Below are 15,752 nucleotides of genomic sequence, written 5' to 3' on the forward strand. Positions count from 1 at the left end.
AAGGAGAGTAAAGGCAACGGCCTCAAGTCGGGAGACCGACTTGAGGCCAATCTTCTTCTTAATCAGGTGGAACTGGAACAGCACTTACACCGGAATAACCTAGTACCTCTGGTTCATCATGTTATTAGCACATAACAGAGGCTGCATTTCTTTCATGGATTCAGAGCTAGGTGGGTAAATGTACATTAAATGTATCCTCTTGAATTAGAAAAGAATAGGCTAGCACTCCTTTATTGTATAAATAAGAATGAGAGGGAAAGTACAGACAGCAACTGCAATTATTAGGTTTTTATTTTGAAAACCGTCTGAGGAGATTGAAATTAATGGATTCCATTCATTGTAAAACAGTTCTGCCATTTCTTTAAGCTGTTCATATTTTATTTTGGACATTTGACTCATCTTTAGATAGTATGAATAACTTGATAGTTGTAAGAATCCTAAAAGTACAAATTATTTCAACTTTGTAAGAAACCTTTTTTTTTTCCTGAGAATCTTATCTGGAATGCAAATGAATACATAATAATAATAAATTAAACTGTCAAAAAGAAAATCCACACAGAAGACAATGACAACGACTACATAGGCCTACACACATAATATGTATATTAGACTGGTATAGGTACTAATACCAGGTAATAGCTTGTTGTTGTGGCCATTTTATTCTCTGGGTGTTGAGTTATTTAAAATGGCCAAAGTGTAACACCATGGCTGCACTATGAAATCCTGTAGACCTGAGAGTCAGGAGAGAGTTTGGAAACAGAGAAAACAATGTTGTAGACATTACTGTAACCAACAATCCGAAGTTGAACAACCTCAAATAATATTAAGTGCAGTGTGTTAAGACTAAACAAATAGTCATTTCATTTGGTGAGTTCAGGTAAAGCTTTGGATTAAAAATGTTTCATCCTTCAGCTCGATCTTTTAAACAATTTTTTTATTTGAGTGTTTTTTGTTGTTGTAGGATGTCAAACATCAATGCTCTGTCTTATGGAGACATCAACATTTGAGGACAAACATACATTTTCACCAATCAACATCATATTTTCTCAATATTTCCCAAGTTATGTCCCAAAATATTCAACCCATCTTCATACATTGTCAGTTTGACAAATGTCAAATCCAATCGTAGACACACATTTGGAATTCTCTGAATTCATAGTTGGGTGCTCTTCTTGCCATTTGACCATCTTAAATAATTTCGACATCTGTTAAGCAAAGTAAACCGATTGTGTTATGCATAGACACTGTCACATTTGAGCTAAACCACGTCACCCCCCCCACTGTGAGCAGTGGATCCTCCTAAACAGGGTTTTTATAGGAAGTCTGACCCCACCATAGTCTGACCCCACTTGGTTAGGTTTGGCACTTAGAGAAGTCTATGACTATGAAACAGCATTAAACAGTTTGGCACTTTTAATCACACTTTAAAAACAGGGCCCTTAAAACAGGCAGAGTGTGGGGGAGAGAGAGAAAATAAGGGGAAAAGACGGGGAGAGGAAAATAGTCTGGGAGGGACAGGAAAAGACGGAGTGGTCAAGCACTAACAATAGACCTGTTACACACAACTCCTCCAATTTCATCATCCTCTCTTCCACCCCTCTTCACCCTCTCACACCTCACCCCAATCCTTCACCCCATCCCCCCCATCATCCCAGCACCTTTGTTGGTGTCTTTGAATTTCTCCTGATCCAAAGATGCAGCCCTTCCCTCAACATTGAAAACATTTCCTAATGAGTTCATAGGTCCAAATCTCTCGTCTTATCTCACCCGGAGATACCCCCAACAGGATGGCCTCAAACCAACAAAACAAAACAAAAAATAAAACCTTAAAGCAACCAAAGTTAGCTTTTTAAAGATACAAATATTTTCCATTATTCTAGTCAATCTTTAAATATGGCAGTTCGTCCATCCATCCATCCATCCGCCCACTCCCAAGGTCCTCAGCCGTGAGCAGAGAGTCCGAGCCAAACGGAAAATGGAGCCCGTAAAAACACGGGCATCAGGGTCCTCCTGGGAATGCTGACAGACAGGGCGTATTCCCTGCCCCCTTCTCACGCCACCTCCAGCCAACCAGCCGCTGGTAAAGTCTTCAGTCGCCACGGGAACGGTCAGGGCTGGACGAACCAGCTGTTGGCGTCCTCAAGGTCGGTCTCCAGCTCCTCGTCTTCGTCCAGGGGCTCTGGAGTTTGGAGGGCCAGCTCTCTTAGGAGGGAGGCCTGGTGGGCAGTGGGTCGGGAGACCGACTTTAGGCCAATCTTCTTCTTCATCAGGTGGAACTGGTCTCGGATGAAGTTGTAGAAGTCGTACTCGTAGCGCATGTGGTGGTATAGCACCTGAAGGGCTTCCAGAGTGGGTGTGTGTTTACGCACCGTGCCAGTCATGTTCCCCATCTTCCTGTAGTCTGCAGGAAGGGGCGGAAACAAAGAAACAGAACAGGAAGTATGGTTAAAATGTGAAGAGAAGACATATTGTCAGCCATCAAGGTGAAGAGTTACTGTAGACCATTTTTGAGGTATGAAAATAAACTTCTGACAAACTTTGATTTTGGTGTTAAATATTCCTTTAAATTTGAATGATTTAAACCCAGTGTAACAAGGTTTTTACAGGCCAGGGTGTGCTTGTGTATGTCTGTACCTGGGCTCTTGTAGATGTTGAGTACGTCAGTAAAGTAATGAGGTAACAGTCTCTCTAGAAGGAGCAGCACATCTTCCAGCTCCTCTAGGATCCCCACGATAAGAAAGTTTTCTAGAACGTTCTGTTTGGCCCTCTCCAGAGCCCATACTCCCGGCTCTCTGAAACGCACAGAACAGACACAGTCAGAGGAAAATATCTGGCAACCCAGAGGAAATGATAACCAATGATAATTCTAATACCACTAATACTTTCCTGAACACTACCAGTCGCAAAAATATGAATACCAGCCAGGACAATGTGTAACTATTACAACATTTCTTTACTCCAAATTTGGAGCCTGATTCGCTGGTGCAATACAGATCTTCTTACCGGCACTGTGGGTGCTGTCCACAGAAATACGGGATGATGTAGAAGAGTCTGGGGTTGGAGCATTCTGGGTAATTCTCCAGGATGCAGACGTTGATGTCCTGGACAGGAGGGAGACAGAAGAGACAGCCAATCAGAAACACAGTCAGAAAGACAGACAATCATCTTCAGGTTGACACCTACTTTTCTGCAAGAATAATGGGAAATGAAAACATTACTGTAATTCTACATTACTCTCACTAGGGGGAACCCTTCACCAAGTCTTCCTCTCTCTTAGGACCTCGTAATGCTTTTCTCATGGTTATCGTTGGTAAAGACACTCTAGCTCCATACCACTTTCTGACAGCCTAAATAAGACATGCAGCTTCATATCCACAATTCAGATATTAGGTAATCTGGGAGTGCAAGAGCAAAATGTAGTCAGAGGTTGATGCTATTATTCTCTGTCCAGAATGATGACAGTTAACTGACCAGTAATGCAAACAAAACAAACAGAAAACGAGGGCAACCTTTGGTCTCCTCAGCTATCCACATTATGTTGGCCATGCTACCAGCATCCCAACATCTTCTCTTCCTCCTGTCAAAATAACCCACCGCCTCAGTGAAAAAATAAATAAACGTCCTAGGCCAGTGGGCTGAACGAGGGAGGCCCACTGAGACCAAATTAAAAAAGAAAGAGAGAGAATGATTAAAAACACATAAAGGAGTGGTCTCTCTCTCTGTCTCTGTCTCTCTCTGTCTCTCTCTGTCTCTCTCTCTCTCTCTCTCTCTCTCTCTCTCTCTCTCTCTCTCTCTCTCTCTCTCTCTCTCTCTCTCTCTCTCTCTCTCTCTCTCTCTCTCTCTCTCTCTCTCTCTCTCTCTCTCTCTCTCTCTCTCTCTCTCTCTCTCTCTCTCTCTCTCTCTCTCTCTCTCTCTCTCTCTCTCTCTCTCTCTCTCTCTCTCTCTCTCTCTCTCTCTCTCTCTCTCTCTCTCTCTCTCTCTCTCTCTCTCTCTCTCTCTCTCTCTCTCTCTCTCTCTCTCTATTACTCCACCCAAAAAACATAATTCATTTCCTCTTAAACCCACAAAGCCTGCGGTCAAAACAATATGAGAGAAAAGGACACCCGTCTCTTCCTGTCTTTGTCGATGATAGTTTTAGAGTATATAATTCCTTCAGTAGCCCACCAGGGGGCAATATACCTCTGACTGACTGTCTGACTGACTGACACAGACCTGTTAACACAGGAAGCAATATTCTCAGTCATTTAAATTAATAAAGATATCAGTTCAAGCTAAACTTTGATTTTAAATAAATCCACACATAATGCTGTGTGCTTTTTTTATCTCCTCTGAACGGTCTCTCAGATCTGCTGCTCTGCATTTGGACTGGGTAGGTACATTCACTGACAATCGCGAGCAGAACAACAAGAAGAGGCTTCAAATGAACCACAAGAACTGAAGAGAACCCAGAACACACAAGCATTGTGTTACTGTCAATAGAGACCCTATAAGAATGACTGTGTCCCAATTCTTAAAGCCCTTCTGGGCCTCATCTCCTTCCCTCCGTGATCACAGACCGTGGACAAGAAGACAAGAGATGCCTTGGCATGAACGATGCTGGGTGTCCGCCAGGGCATCCTCTGTGAAGTTTGTGTGTGTGTGTGTGTGTGTGTTGGGGGGGGAGTGAACCGTGAGGGTAGATCAGGTAGACGGACCTGGTTAGAAGCCAACTCCCCTCTCAGTCTAGCACACTGGTCAGTCACTCTTTCAGCTAGAGTATACATGATTCATAGCCAAATAACTCACTACAAAAGCATGTGCTTGTGTGTGCGTGTTCACATGACTGTATATATGAGAGAGAGAATGTGTGTGTGTTCACATGACCGTGTGTATACGTATGTGTGTGTGTGCGTGAGTGCATGTGTGTTTGTCTGTAAAGAGAGAGTGGGGCCGATGGAAAAAGGTAAGAAGTCTACCACAGGAATGTTTCAATAATAAATTAGCAGAGACAAGGCCTGGTTGAGGAAACTGACAGTGTTCTTTCATTGACACCTCCTGTACACACAGAGCAGGGCTCTGAGCAGGGCTCTGCTGGACTAATGCACACCAGGCCTGCTGTTTTGCTGCTGCACTACAGGGGGAAGAGAGAGGAAAAGACCCTGCTGAATTATATGGTGCAGATTGAATTGGCTAAGGGTGTTGACACAGTAGCAACTCACCACACACACAGTGGGACGTATGGGCCAGGCTAGGGTGCTAACAGGATTAACACGCACGCACGCACACACACACACACACACACTCAAGTGAGCCTGCCAGGGTAGCACAGCGGCAGCCCCCCTTTACTGTAGTAGGGGGCCCTTTTCGCTGCATACTTTAATAACTCAACTCAAATGCTCCGGTACTCCTGGGACGCTGAGCAGAACTTAATTACTCACAGTCAGACTCAGACTCACTCTAGCCACGATGATATTCATTTCACTGTGTGTGTTTGCTAATGTTGCTGGCTCAATGTGTTTTATGGTTGTTGTGAGGGCCTTTGACAACGCACTGGTGTGTGTGTGTGCGTGCGTACGTGTGTGTCTACCCACAAGCATGGGTGATTGGAGGAGCAGTAAGAGGAATTCCTATTGCATGTTAGCTGACTGACTCCATCTCTACACAGATTATACCAATCCAGCCCAGCACTAACGACACTGCATGCCTTACCTTTTGAACCTTACTTAAAATGGGACCTCACATAGAAACGACAGTTTGAGGATGAAACGAAAGCAGTAAATGTCATTAGAAAAGCATGAGACAAATATCACCACTGAGTATTGAGTTGCCTACTGCAGAAGAAAACAACACAGACAGACAGACATAGAGACAGAGAGACAGACAGAGTTCAGGTCTCTAACTAACTGTCAGATGTGGTCTAACTCAGTCAAGTCTGTAATTGAGTTCTGGGCAGTTCTGTGTTGAGAGCAAGGGAGCGATGGAGGAATGCCCCACAAGGGGCAAAATATTTGTTACCCTTCCTTCCCATGCCACATCACGTACTGTTTATCTTCAAGTACTATACCTATGGTTTTTATTGTAGAACTGCTACAAGGAACTCTTGCAGGGCTTCCTAAATCCAATACCACAAGGCTGTAACTAATACAGTACATTATGCTTTACCTCACTTGATTAGTTCTCCATTTTGCCACTATGGTGAGAAGAAAAACAGTGGGTAATTGTTGCTTGTTTTTGCTGTTCTCCAAATAGCATTTTAGATCTTTTAAATGGTGTACAAATGCAGTAGACCTAAATCAGCTTTCAAAAAATTCCTTGGAGGGGAAAATAAATATTTGGAGGGGGAGTTACCACTGAACTTGATGTATCTAACATTAATATTTCCCCTATGTTCATTTTCAAATATATTTATTTGAATAAATTAGGGGATATACAAATTAACAGTTGAAACAGTTCTTCAATACAATGCACTGTATTTTAAGCAAAATTTAAACGCTATTTGTGACACAATTTGCTGATTTCCCATGGCCACCCATGACTGGTTCTTGATCCCCCCTTTGCCACCCAACTAAAAAAATCCTAGAATTGCCCCTGCCTGGCTGACGATGAAACAGGTGGAGACATGGAAGGACTGTGTACAAGCTAATAACTCAGTCATACAGTACAGTTACTGTTGAAGTCAGAATGACACTCGACTTCATTAATATTCTGGACCATTAGCCTTCATACCATTACACTGATGCTGCTTATGGAAAGAAGACCAGGAGAGCAAAGGCCTAGGCTGTTGGCCCCGACATGAAAGATGGAAAAAGAGAGGGAGAGAGGTTGATAGAGTTCTATCAATAAAGAAGGAGTCTCACCAGGTATCTCTCATCATCCTTCATCCCTGGCGTTCGGATGAGGTGGTTCTGCTCACCCCTCCAGTCCCCGAAACGTCGGAAGAAGTAGTTGGAGAGGAAACGGCTAATGGGGTCCCGTATGATGTTGATGTAGACGGGCTGCTCTATCCTGAACCTGACAGACAGAGGGGCAGATGGATGGACACACATTTATACAGTATACACATAGTATAAGGTTTTCCACAGTGGGGCAGTATTTGGGCCTAGTTGATAAGGAGATGGGCATACAATTAAATTTCCTCTCTTGATATCCATTAGTCAAGGCTTTTGTGAAAATGTAAACTATAGGAGCAGTTTCAATTCAACTTTGTCCAGGCATAGCAAGAATAGTAAACTCCACTGTTTTAGCTGATTCTGTGTGCCATTGAGATCTTGGCATCACTGTGTCAGTTGTCATACGTAGTGTGCTCTGCTGTAGTTACCTGGTGAAGTTGAGGAAGTGGACATGTCTGGTGTACAGGAAGGGCTGAGGGATGTTGCTGATGTTCCTCATAAGGTCCACCTGAACACACACACACACATCAAGAGAAATTACTGTCCAAGTCTATACTTGTATCAAAAACAGTATATCTCTCCAGGATGGAACCAGAACCAAACACAGAGTACATTTAGACCCATATTTACTAAACCCTTGTGTGCTTTAATAGGCGATGATGGAATATCTGTAATTTATTACACATGTTGGATTCAGCAGAGAAATCAATTAGGAGGTTCCATCTCACTGTGCTAGAGCCTAACATCAACATAATTGTGTTGGAGACCCCATGTCGACTGTGCCAGAACCTCACGTCATACAGGCTGGAACGAGATCCCTGATCCCCTCATCTCCCACTATTGAGAGCAGCTAAATTACATCACATGTTATGTTAGCCCTCAGTGGGGCTTCCTGTTGATAAAGCCCATCTGTATCTAGTGTGCTGGTGATGGCCAGGACTTTCTGAAAACACACAGAGAAAAAGAAAACATCTAACCAAAACACTGTCTTCAGGTTTCATTCTGTGAAACGGCTAGCAGAGATTGGAACGATGAAATGTTTGCATTATGTACTGTAAAATATCATCATTCACAGTTCTGTGTTTCACATTATCCCAGCCTAGGTGAGTGTTCTCCACCCCTGTGGTTCCCCAGGCCTGCATGGAGAGACAGGTCCAGACCTGTAGCCCCAGGTGAGCTCCATGGTGGTGGTCACACCTGGCCCTGATCCCTGGGGCTTGGAGATGGGACAGGAGGGAAAGGGAAATGATGGAGGGGTGGCCAACGACCTAACTACTGGGGTCTGACCCTGTCATAACCTTGGCTGAGCTCAACAACATTACTTAAATGGACAAATAGACCGAAGGAAAAAGGTGGAGGCCTTGATACCTAGTGTGACTTGTTATCTAGTCGCTTGTTATCTAGACTTGTTATGTAGTGTGATAGCATTAGAAATCTTTTGTTGACATCTTTTGTCACTGTGTTTTGGAATGGAACAAGTGTTTATGATTAGCAGCTTTAAATGGCGGGCTGAACTCACCATTTCTGTATGTGTTTTTCTCAATTCATTGGGGCATGGACTCTAAAAAGGGTTGAAAGCGTTCCACAGGGATGCTGGCCCATGTTGACGCCAATGCTTCCCACAGTTGTGTCAAGTTGGCTGGATGTCCTTTGGGTGGTGGACCATTCTTGATATACATGGGAAACTGTTGAGCGTGAAAAACCCAGAAGCGTTGCAGTTCTTTACACAAACTGGTGCGGCTGGTACCTTCTACCATACCCTGTTCAAAGGCACTTGCCCATTCCACTTCTGAATGGCACACATACACAATCCATGTCTCAATTGTCTCAAGGCTTAAAAATCCTTCTTTAACCTGGATCTTGGGGGTGTGGTTCAATGTGCGTGTGCTGTTGTTTGTCCCTCTTTCACTCTCAAAGTAGTCAGAATGAATAGAATTAAGATAAATCAAGAAATCTCTAATTAATGTTGATATTTTGCTGAGGAGGTCTTAGCCCAGCTTACACATTTGGTTCCTTGGAAGTTGTGGGAACGTATGTTTTTTGTTTCCCATTGGTTCTGGGAACAATTTTTAAACGTTCTGGGAACAATTTTTAAACGTTCTGAGAATGGAAGTGAAAATGTCACCTGTTCTGGGAACTTACATTTTTAGGTTGCAGGTAGGTTCTAAGAATGTTTTACTATGGTTCCCTGAAAGTTTTCCTGGGAGGTTTTATTAACGTTCTCTATCCATGGAATGATTCCACTGCGCCACCAGGATGGAGCTAGCATGCCATGTTGTTTTTTTTCTATCCAAACAGACCCCATTTCAAAGGAAACAAGCACTCATTTAGATCAGGTGTGGCCAGTTAGTGGGTGTGGCCAACACACCTAACAGGATAGAGGATAACGTTTTGTTGATGCTGATAACGGAATATATGTTTTTAAATAACATTATTACAACATTCTCTGAACATTACTAAAGTTTTCTTGTGGTTTTTATGGAAAGTTTTCTTAACGTTCTTGGAACAATTTGAGAACATTACTTTAAATAGAACCATGAGGAAACCTGCAGGAAATGCTGAAGTACTGAAATTCCCACAGAAGCACGTTGTTTCTTAACATTCTCGGAACAATTTGACTCACACATCTGAGCTATCTTTTTTTGCAGGTGCATGGTAACAGTTGAATAAGATGAGAAAAAAAGAAGAAACCCGGACACTGCTCTTGATAGTATCACTGCTCTTGATAGTATCACTGCTCTTGATAGTATCACTGCGCTTTCTTCTTTTTTTCTCATCTAGCTAAGGTGTTTGGTGTCGTATTTCTCAAGTAAAAACATTTGCATGAAAGCTAGTAGTGCACTGCAGACTATTGAGTGAGCTGCTGCTGCGCTCGGGACTGATTTCTGAGAATATGTCTACAACTTCAGCAAGCTGTCAAACTATTGTACATAAAGCACAAGCTACACACTGTAGTACAGGTAAACAAGCCCGAGGCAGGTCTGTCTCACTGACTGTAGGTTCTGCTACTACGATTGGATAGAGCGCAATCTGCACAGCTGTGTCTCCGTGCATGACAATTCTCCCTAGGCATTACCATCCCGTGCTAGTGGGCAAGTGGGCATGATCGAAATCAAAACCCAACTCTCAAATATCCAACGGATCTAGGAACGTAACAATGTCACAAATCTACGTTTGGGAAGATACTGACTTTATGACCAAAATTATGCTATTTACACGTTGTAGTCAATTTTTACACAAGAATCAATGTTTCTGACTAATATTGATGCAACATAGGCTGTTGTCAACCAGATATGTGTTTTTTGGTTCAGCTGCAAATCAACACTCCAATGGCTCTATTTTCGGCTGGCGGTAAGAAGGCCCAAGTGTCAAACACACGTTAGTTAGCAATTTCGTCATTTAAAAACTGGTGCACTAGCATTTTCCAGCCCTTACGACAGGTTCAGCAATTTGCCTGTCTAACATCCGCTCACTTGCGCTGAGATGGGAGGGTGTGTCCTTAAAAACGTGCACAAATATGCCAATTTCAGTGAGCGTAACTAGGGATATAAGATCGACCAAAAGCTGGTCTTAGTGGTATCGCAATTGTTTATGGCATTGATTTTGCCAGTGAAGGCACACACAGTACCCTTATGTACATTACCAATGTTTTATTAAAATATTAAGAGCAGCAAAACAGTCAGACATTCCCCTTTTTTATTTATATTGGAAAGTATTGGAAAAGTCTGCTACTCCAAGCCAGAGCCGGACCTTCTCAATGTTTGGGTATCTGTTGTAGCTAGTATACAGGTACATGAGATCCATGGCAGAGCTGTGTCTGTTTGCATCTTTGGTGAGAGAGAGAACCCAGCATCACATAGCAACACAGTGAAACTCAGAAAAAGGCTGTGTTGCTATTTCTGACCAAGCTGAAAAAAACCCATCACTCCCTCAGGTCCTGTACCTCTGCTATAGAGAGACACACACAGATCACTATGCAATGTGGGTAAGTAGGGCTCCAGAGGCTAGGGGACCTTGGCTACTTGGCTACCCAGGCTGAGAGCGTCGGTTCTGGGCAAATGCATTAGCAGGCCACTGGCTTAGCCAAAGGATAATGGTCTAACACTCCAGTCCCCAGACAGACTGGAGCTAAGGATACCAGCGTCTCTAAACTTAGAGAGCATGCAATCGGGATCTGCATAAGTCAACAAGCACGCAAACACACACACACACAGCTGCTCTGAGAGGACGTGTTAGTGGACCGTTAACAGAAGTGTTTTAGGTCTCTCTTTTCCAGAGGCTTAATGATTCTATTGGTGTTCTGACACCGTGTAAAGCCACGCATTCAGTCTTGACGAATGAGTAAACAACTAACAGTTTAAATATTAGCTTTAATTTAATATGTACTTCAAATCTAATGGGTCAGTAATGTCTATGAATATTTAGCATTTACTGACCATTCAAACATTCAAAAGTGGTTGAAATAACTTGAGAAACAGATTTCTCCAGTACAGTTAAACACTGATGGAAAAGTCCTATGAGGATATGAAACATGACCATATAGAGAATAGCACAGAAATTCATCATCATTCTCTTCCTCTTTCAGGATTCTGAGAAAGTCTGTCAATGCAGCATGTTTTTTTTTTTATATCAATATCAAATAATTTACTGAAAACTGTTATTACTAGCTGTTATTGGCAGAGAGGTTTGGAACTCTTTGTTATTGGTCTTTTAACCAAATTACTGCCTGGTGCTAACACCAGGCAAGCCAAAACTCCTGCCAAAGCAAACCAGCTGATTTGAAAGTTGTATTTTCAACCAGCAAGTATCAGTAAATAACACAGATTAAAAAAACACACACTTTTACAGTGTTAGTTTCATCAGTTGTTGTACAGTATGATACAAAACACAGGAAAAACATATTTGTATTGCTCTGGCACTGATGGAGGACGCCCAAGAGGGGTCCTACCACAAGACAGGTGTGCCTAGTCAGCTTTCTAATTTCCCCAAAATACCACTAGAATAAAGGAAGATGAACAGAAAGGGAGAGAGATGTTGGGAGAATCTCAATTGCATACTCCTCGCGTCCTCCCCTCCCCTACTTCTCAAAACCCATGAGAAAGCCAGGGGTCCCTCCCCTCTGAGAGAATGACAGTTTTTTAAAATCCTTCAGAATTACTGCCATTCAGTAATGTTTTCATTGACGTTGGCATTTGTGTTGGCATTTCCAGTGGCACAGCCTGGCATTTCAACATGTCTCTGAGGGAAGCGGCTTTAAACACATGCAGCACTTCCTCCATAAATGCTGTGTTGATGTCCTTAAGATGCTCTCGGAAATCATGAAAAGACATACCCATCCCTTTAGCCTGTTATTAGAAAAACTGATGGACAATACAATAGCCTGCTGTACTACAGCTTAAAGTGGAAGCATTAGAACATCACTCAATAAAGGCACAAAGGTATTGTGGCTCCTTCCAGTCATCATACAACAAGGCAACCCTCCCCACTCCTCTATCATTGTTCAATAAATGTTCAAGAGAAATAAAGGGAACTGTAAAGCGCATATTCTATATTTGCAGGTTAGGGTTGGGTGCGGGCCTCAGATATTCACTTTATCACATATAGTTGGGCGGTTGCGGATCGGTTATTAGGAATTGCGGGTGGTTGCGGGTGAACAAAGAGCTGACCCGCGCATCACTAACGTACACCCCCTCCACCACCACCCATCTCCCTCCATATCTCTCTCCCCACCCCTGTCTTACCTGTTCATGTTTGGTGAGGCGTGTCTTGTTGTGGATGTCTGAGGAGATAAGGTTGAACTGATGTCTCTCTGCCAGTAACCTCAGTAGGATGACCACTGTCCTGCTGCCACACTTCCCCACACGGTTATACACCACCTGACTGGGGAACGGCAGCACCTGCAAGGGGGAACACAAGAGAACACACACTGCTGAGTGAGGACACGCAACAACTATCTAATCAAAGAACAATTAGTTCATCAAACCCACTGATTATTGCCTTAGGAAGGTAAAATAAGGTAAAGATAAGGCTAAGAATAATGTTAGGTACAGCTTAAACATGACACCAGGTAAGTGAAGAAAATGAAAATACACTGCCAAAGGGGTTGGACCCCTAATTTCTCTCAACTGTCACTCTGTTCTTCCTCTCTGACTTCCCAGGGGCTGTTCTCACTAGACCCCCGATGCCCCGCAATCCTGCAGATACACTATATATACAAAGGTATGTGGACACCCCTTCAAATGAGTGGATTCGGTTATTTCAGCCACACCCATTGCTGACAGGTGTATAAAATCGAGCATACATCCATGCAATCTCCATAGACAAACATTGGCAGTAGAATGGCCTAACTGAAGAGCTGTGACTTTCAACGTGGCACCGTCATAGGAGGCAACCTTTCCAACAAGTCAGTTCATCACATTTCTGCCCTGCTAGAGCTGCCCTGGTCATCTGTAAGGGCTGTTATTGTGAAGTGGAAATGTCTAGGAGCAACAACGGCACAGCCACAAAGTGGTAGGCCACACAAGCTCACAGAACTGGACCACCGAGTGCTGAAGCGCATAGTGCGTAAAAATCGTCTGTCCTCGGTTGCAACACCCACTACCGAGTTCCAAACTGCCTCTGGAAGCAACCTCAGCACAATAACTGTTCGCCGGGAGCTTCATGAAATGGTTTTCCATGGCCGAGCAGCAGCTCAGAAATTGCAGCCCAAATAAATGCTTCACAGAGTTCAAGTAACAGACACATCTCAACATCAACTGTTCAGAGGAGACTGCGTGAATCAGGCCTTCATGGTCGAATTGCTGCAAGGAAACCACTACTAAAGGACACCAATAAGAAGAAGAGACTTGCTTGGGTCAAGAAACACGAGTAATGGACATTAGACCGGTGGGAATTTGTCCTTTGGTCTGGAGTCCAAATTTGAGATTTTTGGTTCCAACTGCTGTGTCTTTGTGAGACACGGTGTGGGTGAACGGATGATCTCTGCATATGTATTTCCCACCGTAAAGCAAGGAGGAGGAGGTGTAATGGTGTGGGGGTGCTTTGATGTTGACACAGACTGTAATTTATTTAAAATTCAAGGCACACTTAACCAGTATGGCTACCACAGCATTCTGCAGTGATATGCCATCCCATCTGGTTTGGAATTAGTGGGACTATCATTTATTTTTCAACAGGACAATGACCCAACACACCTCCAGGCTGTGTAATGGCTATTTTACCAAGAAGGAGAGTGATGGAGTGCTGCATCAGATGACCTGGCCTCCATAATCCCCCGACCTCAACCCAATTGAGATGGTTTGGGATGCGTTGGACCGCAGAGTGAAGGAAAAGCAGCAAACAAGTGCTCAGCATATGTGGGAACTCCTTCAAGACTGTTGGAAAAGCATTCCAGGAGAAGCTGGTTGAGAGAATGCCAAGAGTGTGCAAAGCTATGAGCACCTGTTTGAACTCGTTACCTGTATAAAAGACACCTGTCCACACACTCAATCAAACAGACTCCAACCTCTCCACAATGGCCAAGACCAGAGAGCTGTGTAAGGACATCAGGGATAAAATTGTAGACCTGCACAAGGCTGGGATGGGCTACAGGACAATAGGCAAGCAGCTTGGTGAGAAGGCAACAACTGTTGGCGCAATTATTAGAAAATGGAAGAAGTTCAAGATGACGGTCAATCACCCTCGGTCTGGGGCTCCATGCAAGATCTCACCTCGTGGGGCATCAATGATCATGAGGAAGGTGAGGGATCAGCCCAGAACTACACAGCAGGACCTGGTCAATGACCTGAAGAGAGCTGGGACCACACTCTCAAAGAAAACCATTAGTAACACACTACGCCGTCATGGATTAAAATCCTGCAGCGCACGCAAGGTCCCACTGCTCAAGACAGCACATGTCCAGGCCCGTCTGAAGTTTGCCAATTACCATCTGGATGATCCAGAGGAGGAATGGGAGAAGGTCATGTGGTCTGATGAGACAAAAATATAGCTTTTTGGTCTAAACTCCACTCGCCGTGTTTGGAGGAAGAAGAAGGATGAGTACAACCCCAAGAACACCATCCCAACCGTGAAGCATGGAGGTGGAAACATCATTCTTTGGGGATGCTTTTCTGCAAAGGGGACAGGACGACTGCACCGTATTGAGGGGAGGATGGATGGGGCCATGTATCGCGAGATCTTGGCCAACAACCTCCTTCCCTCAGTAAGAGCATTGAAGATGGGTCGTGGCTGGGTCTTCCAGCATGACAACGACCCGAAACACAAAGCCAGGGCAACTAAGGAGTGGCTCCGTAAGAAGCATCTCAAGGTCCTGGAGTGGCCTAGCCAGTCTCCAGACCTGAACCCAATAGAAAATCTTTGGAGGGAGCTGAAAGTCCTTATTGCCCAGCGACAGCCCCGAAACCTGAAGGATCTGGAGAAGGTCTGAATGGAGGAGTGGGCCAAAATCCCTGCTGCAGTGTGTGCAAACCTGGTCAAGACCTACAGGAAATGTATGAGCTCTGTAATTGCAAACAAAGGTTTCTGTACCAAATATTAAGTTCTGCTTTTCTGATGTATCAAATACTTATGTCATGCAATAAAATGCAAATTAATTACTTAAAAATCATACAATGTGATTTTCTGGATTTTTGTTTTAGATTCCGTCTCTCACCGTTGAAGTGTACCTATGATAAAAATTACAGACCTCTACATGCTTTGTAAGTAGGAAAACCTGCAAAATCGGCAGTGTATCAAATTCTCCCCACTGTATATATAGATGTATATGTATGGGTGTATGTGTGTTTATATATATATATATATATATATATATATATATATATATATATATATATATATATATATATATATATATATATATATATTGTGTGTATGTATATATATATA

The 15,752-nt window shown here is 43.4% G+C and overlaps 1 protein-coding gene across 1 annotated transcript in view; it reads right to left on the bottom strand.

The window, feature by feature from the left end:
- Window positions 1-2,010: 2,010 nt before the first annotated feature.
- Window positions 2,011-15,752, bottom strand: part of LOC311108418 (uronyl 2-sulfotransferase-like) — a gene marked incomplete at its 5' end in the record, with an annotated part of 67,188 nt that continues 53,446 nt past the window's right edge. The window contains 6 exons of the mRNA XM_084151043.1: window positions 2,011-2,401; window positions 2,635-2,792; window positions 3,004-3,101; window positions 6,837-6,990; window positions 7,298-7,377; window positions 12,611-12,766. Coding sequence (XP_084007169.1) covers window positions 2,109-2,401; window positions 2,635-2,792; window positions 3,004-3,101; window positions 6,837-6,990; window positions 7,298-7,377; window positions 12,611-12,766 — 939 coding nt within the window. The 3' untranslated portion in view covers window positions 2,011-2,108. The remainder of the gene's footprint in view (window positions 2,402-2,634; window positions 2,793-3,003; window positions 3,102-6,836; window positions 6,991-7,297; window positions 7,378-12,610; window positions 12,767-15,752) is intronic.

The sequence above is a fragment of the Coregonus lavaretus genome, assembly GCF_964263955.1.
Source record: "Coregonus lavaretus genome assembly, chromosome: 33".
Lineage (NCBI taxonomy): Eukaryota > Metazoa > Chordata > Actinopteri > Salmoniformes > Salmonidae > Coregonus > Coregonus lavaretus.